Source organism: Pogona vitticeps, chromosome 9 (genome assembly GCF_051106095.1).
Source record: "Pogona vitticeps strain Pit_001003342236 chromosome 9, PviZW2.1, whole genome shotgun sequence".
In the NCBI taxonomy this organism is placed as follows: Eukaryota; Metazoa; Chordata; class Lepidosauria; order Squamata; family Agamidae; genus Pogona; species Pogona vitticeps.
The window spans coordinates 26458828-26467314 of record NC_135791.1 but is presented as its reverse complement, the minus strand read 5'-3'; the positions used below and the strand labels follow the sequence as shown (position 1 = coordinate 26467314).

The following is an 8487-nucleotide window of genomic DNA, read 5'->3' as shown; positions in this document are numbered from 1 at the left end:
GATAAACATCAGACATCCTCTTCAAGAGAGGGCTTCCGTGGAAGGACGAGCCGTGGGCCTGCCCCACAGCTCCTGGCCAGCAAAGGCGAGGCTGAAAGAGAAGAGCAAGTCAAGACCCCCGACCAGCCTGTGGTGCAAAGCTGGTTGAGGGCCAAGGCTTGGATCCTGGCAACAGGGCAGGTGTTCCTCTGTTTCAATGCGGAAAGACCTTCTTATGGCTTTCCAGCCCCCCCCCCCCATGCCAACTTAATCAATTTAGGGAGACTTTGGCCATGTTTGGTGGTGGTGGTAAAGGTGCACACAGTGACCTTCTCTCCCAAACACACTCTCACCTTGTTACTGCTTTCTGAGACAGCAAAGGGGTAGTGGTATCAACAGTGGAAACTTCTGCATTTAGAAGTCAGACCTGCTTTGACGAGGGCAGTTTATAAAGGCGAGAGAGAAACTATTGTATATGAGTTGAAAAGGACCTTGTCCAACCCCCGGTGACTCAATCCACGATTGGTCCCCTGGGCTGGAACTATAGGGTCCCCTAACAGGTAAATAGGCTCCAGTGATGAACCCACCATCTCCCAAGGAACTTATTCCAGCATCCAAGAGCTTCCAACATAAGAAGTTCCTGTTCACTCTTCCGTACAATTGTGTGCCCCCCCCCCACGAACGTTCTGCCCATGTGACTCCTCGGAGGACAGCTCCGCTCTCTGTTCTATGGAAATGCCCTTCAGATATGTCAAGACTGCGGTCTTGCCTCCTCTTGGCCCTTCTCCTCCCGGCTACAGGTACCCAGCGCTTTCTCACAGTTCATCTTTGAACTTAGCTTCCAGACCTTTTGCTGTTCTGGGTGCCCCTCCACCGGGCAATGGAACACCCTACGTTGCCTTGTATGGGTTGCCTTGGGCCCTTTAGCTCAAACTTGGGTAGCGATGATGTTTCAGGGCTTCAGGCTGGAATTCCTTCTAAACCTGACCTTGGAGGACCCTGGGGGTTTCCGGGAGGAAGGGGGTGTCCTCCACATCCAGGACCTTATTGGGTCCCACTTTGCTTACCTTCCAAACCGAGACAATGTCACTTTGGGTTCAGGGCGGTGGGGTGATGTCAGGCAGGATCCCACGAACTGGAGCTCCTGTTTCTGCCAGTGCAGCCAAAGACGACATTAACCTTTTATGCAGTTGCATCACACTGTGGGCTCACATTTGGCTGATGACCCACAAAGACACCTTAGGGTTAAGCGGGAGCCACAGGGCCCAGCTGCTGGAGATGTCCTTGTCAGGCTGACGGGGTCTTCCTTGGCTCTTCTGCCCTGAGGCTTACACACACACACACAGCATGTCCTGTTTCACCATTAAATGGAGGAAACTGGTCTCTCCCACTGCCTTTAGGGAGTGTGTTCCTCCATTCCAATAAGGCTGCTCCACAAGGATATCTGGAACCCCTTATTGCACTTTGAAGCTCTTTTATGATGCCTCTATGAGGGAGGGAACATTACTAATCTTACCTGAGTGACAGTGGCATGGCAGGAATCAATTTAGCCCAGGAATGCCCTCTGCTGGATGCTTTGAAAACTCGGCATGGAAGGGTTGCTTGTTCTTCCATGAAGCATGAACGCTCAACAGATCGGATGTCCTGGGAATGATTCTTCTGCTTACCTTGGAAGTGCAGAGCTGGAAGGGACTCTATAGATCATCCAGTCCAGCCCTTGCCAAGGAGGCACCAAGGGGGAATCGAACTCCCAGCTCCCTGGCTCCACAGCCAAAGAGACCTCAACCACAGAACTATCCAGCAGTTAGCCTTCAACAGTTCTTGCAAAAGCTGGAGGTCTGCTCTGCCAGAGGCCAGGGGATAACACAAACTTCATAAAGGTCAGCAGGTCCCAATCAGGATGTTTTATTCCTACACTAATATCCATGGACGTCGAAGTCATGGGACTCGCGCAAAGCACGCGGCCTTATAGCCTGCCAGAGCATTCAGTAGCAGCATGAGTCAGACTAACCCCCTCCTGAGACCGGCCCAGGCTGGCATGTTTCTGCTTCTTCCATCCCAGGACGGGTGCTTTTATACCACCAAATACAGGAGGTAGTGTACCTGGGACCCCCAGAGTCAAACAGTGGGTGCTTGGAAATCACCTGCCACCTGCCTCAAGGTACCTTTTAGCTTATTGACTGATGGACTGATCAATTGCAAGCTATTCCTGTTGGAACGCAAGGGGTTTGAGTGGGGTTTGGTTTTGAGTGGGCAATTAGGAGCCATTACCTTTACAAAAGGCCCACTTCTTCATTGGGGGCAACTTACTCTGATCCTGCTGCTTACAATTGATGATGCTACATACGGGGCAGAGTACCTATAGGGACTGGCACAAAGAGCCCTGGTGCCTCCAAGTTCATCACTACACCCTGACAAAGACGTCTGGAGGATTCAAAATCTTCCAAAAGAATTTTGGAGGATCCTAACAAGGGAATTGCAAAATTGCCCAATTTCAGTCCTGCGGACTTTAGAAATTTATTTTTCTTTTTTAATTTTTTCCACTGTTGAATGAAAGTTGGCTGTTTTTGCTTTTTAACGGCTTTCTGTCTGGATAAACCAGAACCCACCCATTTTCCCTCCACCACAACTCACTCTGCTTTGTTACACCACAACAAAGCCCGCTGCTCCTGGAAGACTCCGAGGTGATGGATTTGCCTTCTTAACAGGTTGCAATCCCAATTAACACCAACATTACCAGTTTTCAAAACTTTTTAATTTTTCTTTGCATTTTGGGTGAATTCTGGAGATGGAAAATTCACCCTAGAGGCACTGAAGTCTCCCCCACTCTGCCCCAATGCAAAGTGTGAATATTTAAAAGTAGGTCCGATGGGAGAGGTGGTCCTGGAACTGGAAGTGACCCAAGGATCTGTCCCAGCTGAAGTCGTCTTGAGGTTTCTAATTGCAAGTAAAGCACCCCATGTTCTTTTCCAACATTTATATACTGTATTTGGTCATTTCAAAGGCAGTTTAACAATACATGGCTTGTCTTAAAGAAAGAAAGAAAGAAAGAAAGAAAGAAAGAAAGAAAGAAAGAAAGAAAGAAAGAAAGAAAGAAAGAAAGAAAGAAAGAAAGAAAGAAAGAAGAAAGAAAGAAAGAAAGGAGGTCGTTGGCATTCATACAGTAAATTAGAAGTATGCTTCTTAGTTGCACAAGCATTCGCCTTGCAAGAGGTAGCACTCTTCCTCCCAGGTAGAGTCTGAATGCACAAACTTTGTGTGCACATGTTTCATAAGCATGTCTACGTTCTTCACTCAGACTTCCCTGCAATTTGAGATGAGGGAGAAGCTGCGGACAGCAGTCAAGGACGAATCTATCTTCCTTCCTTCCTTCCTTCCTTCCTTCCTTCCTTCCTTCCTTCCTTCCTTCCTTCCTTCCTTCCTTCCTTCCTTCCTTCCTTCCTTCCTTCCTTCCTTCCTTCCTTCCTTCCTTCCTTCCTTCCTTCCTTTCCTTCCATCCATCCATCCATCCATCCATCCATCCATCCATCCTTCCTTCCTTCCTTCCTTCCTTCCTTCCTTCCTTCCTTCCTTCCTTCCTTCCTTCCTTCCTTCCTTCCTTCCTTCCTTCCTTCCTTCCTTCCTTCTCTCCAAAAAGCCATTTAGAAGCATGTGGATTACTTGTTTTTACCCAGCCCTGTCCTGTTTCTTCAGGGACTCTGATGCTTAAGGCAGTAGGGTTGTAGCACAGTAGAGGCAGAAGGATTGGAAACTGGGTGTGTTTGCTTGGTTTTGTTGGGTGGTATTTTCTCACATGAGAAAGGAACACCTCTAGAGAAGATGGGATGCAGGCACTCCGCCACACATGGTGGCAACTTCATGAGGGACACTGGCTGCCCCTTCCTTTACACCCATTTCCAGCATTCAACACTCGTGAACCCCTAATCCCAGGATGGCTGTATCTCATAGGATTCCATGCACATGCTCCACTGCAAAATTGAACCGTTCCTCTACACACACACACACACACACACACACACACAGAGTCACCCCCTCTGTCACAGCTCCTGAGCTTCCACAAGAATGTCCATGAGATAATCAAGGTCGGCTAGATCGGACCTCTCCTGCACAGGGCTAGAGGAGCCCTCCTTGAGGCCAGGAAGGCTGATGGGTGACCAGAAGCTGGAGTCATACATGGAGGTGTCAATGTCCTCAAAAATGTCCTCCAGGCCATCTTCCAGGAGGTAGCCACCAGGGCCCAGAATCTCCAGTGGGGTGGGAGGGCCTGGGGGGGATGTCCGTGCGGACTCTGGACTGAACAAACCTTCCGGCTGCACGAGGGAAGGGCTCAGGGAGTCCCCCAAGCCCTCTGTGGCATTCAAGTCCTCCAGAAGAGTGGAGAAGACAGAGAGGTCCATACTGGAGAACAGGAGTTCATCCACGTGGGAGGCGGGAGAAGGGGAGGGGAGGGGACTTCTGCAAGTGTCCAAAAGAGTGCAGGCAGGGACACCACCGGCGCCGTGCCGGGAGACGGAGCTGGCTTCGACAGCAGGCAGGGCTGCCTCGTTGAGGACTAACGGCGCTGGCTGCATCTCGCCTTGGAGGCGCCGGAGCGTGTTGGCGACCAGCACCAGGCGCCGGAGGTTCGGCTCGATGCGTTGCAGGCTCTGGTGGAGCTTGGAGACGGAGAGGCTGAAGAGAGAGCTGGACGGGGGATCGGCCTCCTCTTCACTCCGCTTCCTCTTCACGCCTTTGGCCAACATCTTCCTGGGAGGAGGAGGAGGAGGAGGAGAGAGACAGTCAGGACCAAGTCCCCACACGGCTGGGCAGAGGCCGCATGGGGGAACCAAAGATTCTGCACTGCCTGAAGCCAAACAGCAATTTTTTTTTAAATAAACAGCTATAAAGTGTGGTGTACTAGACAGAGTGCTAGACTACGACTCTGGAGAAGAGGGCTGGAATCCCCACTTGGCCCTAGAAGCCCATGGGGGTGGGGGAGCGGAAATGATAAAATCACTCCTTTAATATCTTGCTTGCCTTGAAAGCCCTATTAAGGTCACCAAAAGTTGGTTCCAACTTGACAGCACAAAGACACACACGGGTAAGATCACAGCTTGGTCTCCAATTTCAATTTGAATGGTTGAATTGTTCTAACATAATTTTAAGCATAATTTTGTGGCTGTTTTATATTCATTTAAGGTCATTTTACTGGAGGACTCCTACCCTAAGATTTATGGCTACAGAGTGGGATAGAAATGTTTCAGCCGCCAACTGAAGGAAGCTTTGCTTGATTCAGGAAAACCTTCGGCCGTCTGCCTGGCTGCTGAGCTAGACCTTTGCACTGGCGGGTGCCGAATTTTTTATACAGGTTTTTCAACTGCTCCAGCTGGGTTTCAATTCTCACACGCAGAACGGGAAGTCTTGCCACAGGGCTTTTAGCACGTGTGGGATGCAGTGGTTTTTGACACACTCTTACAATTGTTTTCAATACTATTGTGTTTTAACTTGTGCAGTTTTTTTTAAAAATGCTATACTTTCTATTCCTTCTGGTTTTCAAATCCAGTAAGCTGCCTTGATTATTTTTTTGGATAGATATTGTTTATTCGTTGGCTATGTTGATCCCTCCCCCTCAGGGAGCTTCGGGAGGCCTACATAGCTTCCTCCCCACCCCACCCCACCCCGTCCATCATTTCCTCCTAACAATCCTGTGAAGTAGATCAAGGTCACTCCCATGACTTCCATGGTGGAGGGGCAATTTGAACCCTGCTCTCTTAAGTTCTTTTCCAACCTTGTCACCACGAAACCTCTCTGACCCAATAAGCAAGAAAACAAATACATGTTCTCTTTTATTTGCCTCTGAATTCCTGCTTCTGATCTTCCACCCAAGTTTTACTGGACTGTTCTAACTACAAACCCCACTTGAGAGAGAGAGAGAAGGTCCTTGCTCCTGAGCCCATCTCCCCCTAAATGAGGGCTCTTCTCATGTCCCCTCCTGGCCAGGGTGAGTGGCCCAGGGGGTGCGGGTGGTCAGCGAGAAAGACAGGACCCCTCCTCCGCCCCCCCCCCCCGGTGCCAGCTTTCTTGCTCGGCCTGTCCCGGGCGCGGAAAGGGCTCCGAGGGGGAGGGGGGCGGCTCCGCCGGAGGAAACTCAGCCCCGTCCTCTCCGCCTCCTCCCGCCCCAGTCCGGGCACCGCCGGCTCCTTTGGCGGGGCGGGCAGCCGTAGCGGGCTCCCAGCGCTTGGCCAGCTCTGGAAGCTGGAGGCGGCCCGCCGGGACCCTCTTCGAGGGAGCCCCCACCCTGCCGGCCTGCTTGGCTCCCCGGGGGGGCACAGAAGGGGACCCTGCACGCCCTAAGGACCTCCCTCCTCCGGCCGCCTGCCTTGGGCACGGAAGGAGGGAAGACCGCCTGGCAAGCGCGCGTGGGGGAGACCCGTTCCCCTCGCCCGGCGCGCAGGGGGGGGGGGCTCGCCTGTCCGCGGAACGGCCAAAGTCCTCCTCGGGCAGGACGAAGCTGCGCCAGCGGAGTCCGGACTCGGTGGATCGGGCGCTCTGCCCGAGGATCGCCCAAAGGAGCGGAGGGGGGGCAGGGAGGGAGGGAGGGAGGGGGAGCCCCCCTGCCCGCCCGGCCGCCCGCCCGCCGGGGCTCTAGGCTCGGGGATGCCTCCTCGCGTGCAAGAGGCGCCCGCCCTCCCTTCCCGTCCCGTCCCGTCCCGTCCCGCCCCGCCAGCCGCCGCCTCCCCCTCCTTGGCAGCAGCCACCCAGCCAGGCAGGCAGGCAGGCAGGCACGGAAGCGCCGGGTGACTCATGCCTGCCGCAGCCGCCCGAGCCGGCGGAGCCTCTCCCCTGCCCGAGCCCGGAGACTCCGGTCCCGGAGCCCGACGGGGGGGGGCAGCGCCCGACGCCGAACCCGCGCGCTGCCCCGGAGAGGGTCTCGGGGACCCCCGACATTTACATACCCGGATCCTCAGAGGCCAATCAGCGGGGTCTGGAAGGCGCGACGCAGCCAATCACGAGCCGGCATGCCTCCCTCCGCGTTCCAGAATCGAATCTCGCCGTCCTCGGGCGCGGAGGCTCGCTCGCTTCTCCCTGCGTGGGCGGGGGAAGGCGCCGCCGGGCCAATGGGGAAGCGCGCCTCGGCGCCTTATCTGCATAGCGCGTGGGCGGGCGGGCGGAGGGGGGGACGGGCGACTCATCTCATTTCCTTTGCGGGGAAAAGAAGAAACAAACAGGAAAAGACCGGACGGAGGGAGGCCACGCCCCCTGGCTCCGATTGGCTAAGGCGCAGCGGAGCCACTTCGCAGTCAATCTGGACCAGAGCGGGTCCCGGGAGCGGGAGGCGAAGGAAAGGATGCGCGGGATGGGGGGCGGGGGGGGGGGGCGCGACCACAGTCGGGGTACAATTCTTCCTGACCCGCTATTTCCAAATTTCAGAAATCGCCCCCCCCTTGTTGCTCCCGTTTGCATGCGAATCACCATGAAAATCTCAAAAACCTGAAAGACGAGCAGCCGAATCAGGTCCGCCTCCAAAGCCTCCGCTTAAAATGGGTGAACGTCCGAGTCCGGGGGGGGGGGGTTGTCCTCACGCGCTGCACGTAGAAAGCCCGGGTGGGAGGCGCTGCCTGCGCTTGCCTCTGGATGAAGCCCGATCGTGGGTTTGCAACAACGTGTGCGTGCCCAGATTGTGGACCGGGGAGAGGGCGGGGGGGGGGGGGAGAAAAGATCTTTGCACAAAACACGGAGCGACTCTTGTAACCGCGAATGTTCTGTTCCCGTATGTCTGAGGAAGGGGTCTCGTGTCCGGGAAAGCTCACATTAAAATATAATACTTCGTCTTTAAGGTGCCACCTGTTTTTGCTTCGCCTTGTTTTGTTTCTTCGCATTTTGCCAAATAAATTCACGTAAACAGTTTTTTCCCCCCAAAGTCAAGTTCGGTCAAAGAGACCCAGAGAGTGCTTGGCCTTGGAGAGAGGAGACCCTTCCTCGTGGCGATCGTTTAAAGGGTTCGGGGCAAGCGGTGCCCGCCCCCGCCCCCATTTGATCCTCAGAATCCTCCTGACGATTAGAGTAGACATGGGGGGGGGGGAAAGAGGTGGAACAGAGAGCTTTACAGCAGAAACCGGAGGGCTCTTATTGTAGTTATTCTGTCCTGTCAAGTCGCCTCCGGACCCATGGCCATCTTAGGAATGGAACAATCTCCAAAATGTCCTGAGCTCAGCTCTTGCAGATTCAACCCTCTGGCTTCTTTTAGGGAGTCAATCCATCTTGTCTTTGGTCTTCCTCATTTCCTGCTGCCTTCCGCTTTTCCCAACATGGTGGTCTTTTCCAGACAACTCTGCCTCCTCAGGATGTGCCCAAAGCAGAACAGCCTCAGTTTCAACATTTTCCCTTCTAGAAACGGTCCAGGCTTGATTTCATCTAGGACCCACTTGTTTGTCTTTCTGGCAATCCAGGTATCCACAAAGCTCTGCTCCAGCACCGTATTCCAAATGAATCATTTTTTTCATTATCAACCTTAAAGTTTTGTAATAG

The 8487-nt window shown here is 53.7% G+C and overlaps 1 protein-coding gene across 1 annotated transcript; it reads right to left on the bottom strand.

Annotated features, from left to right (window-relative positions):
• Positions 1 to 2712: 2712 nt before the first annotated feature.
• Positions 2713 to 7497, bottom strand: LOC110075787 (SERTA domain-containing protein 1). The gene is made up of 2 exons (XM_072979613.2): positions 6915 to 7497; positions 2713 to 4725 (listed from the first exon to the last, which is right to left on the bottom strand). The coding sequence occupies exon 2, from the start codon at positions 4719 to 4721 to the stop codon at positions 4017 to 4019; it is 705 nt and encodes a 234-aa protein (XP_072835714.2). The 5' UTR covers positions 4722 to 4725; positions 6915 to 7497; the 3' UTR covers positions 2713 to 4016.
• Between the last annotated feature and the right edge of the window lie 990 nt (positions 7498 to 8487).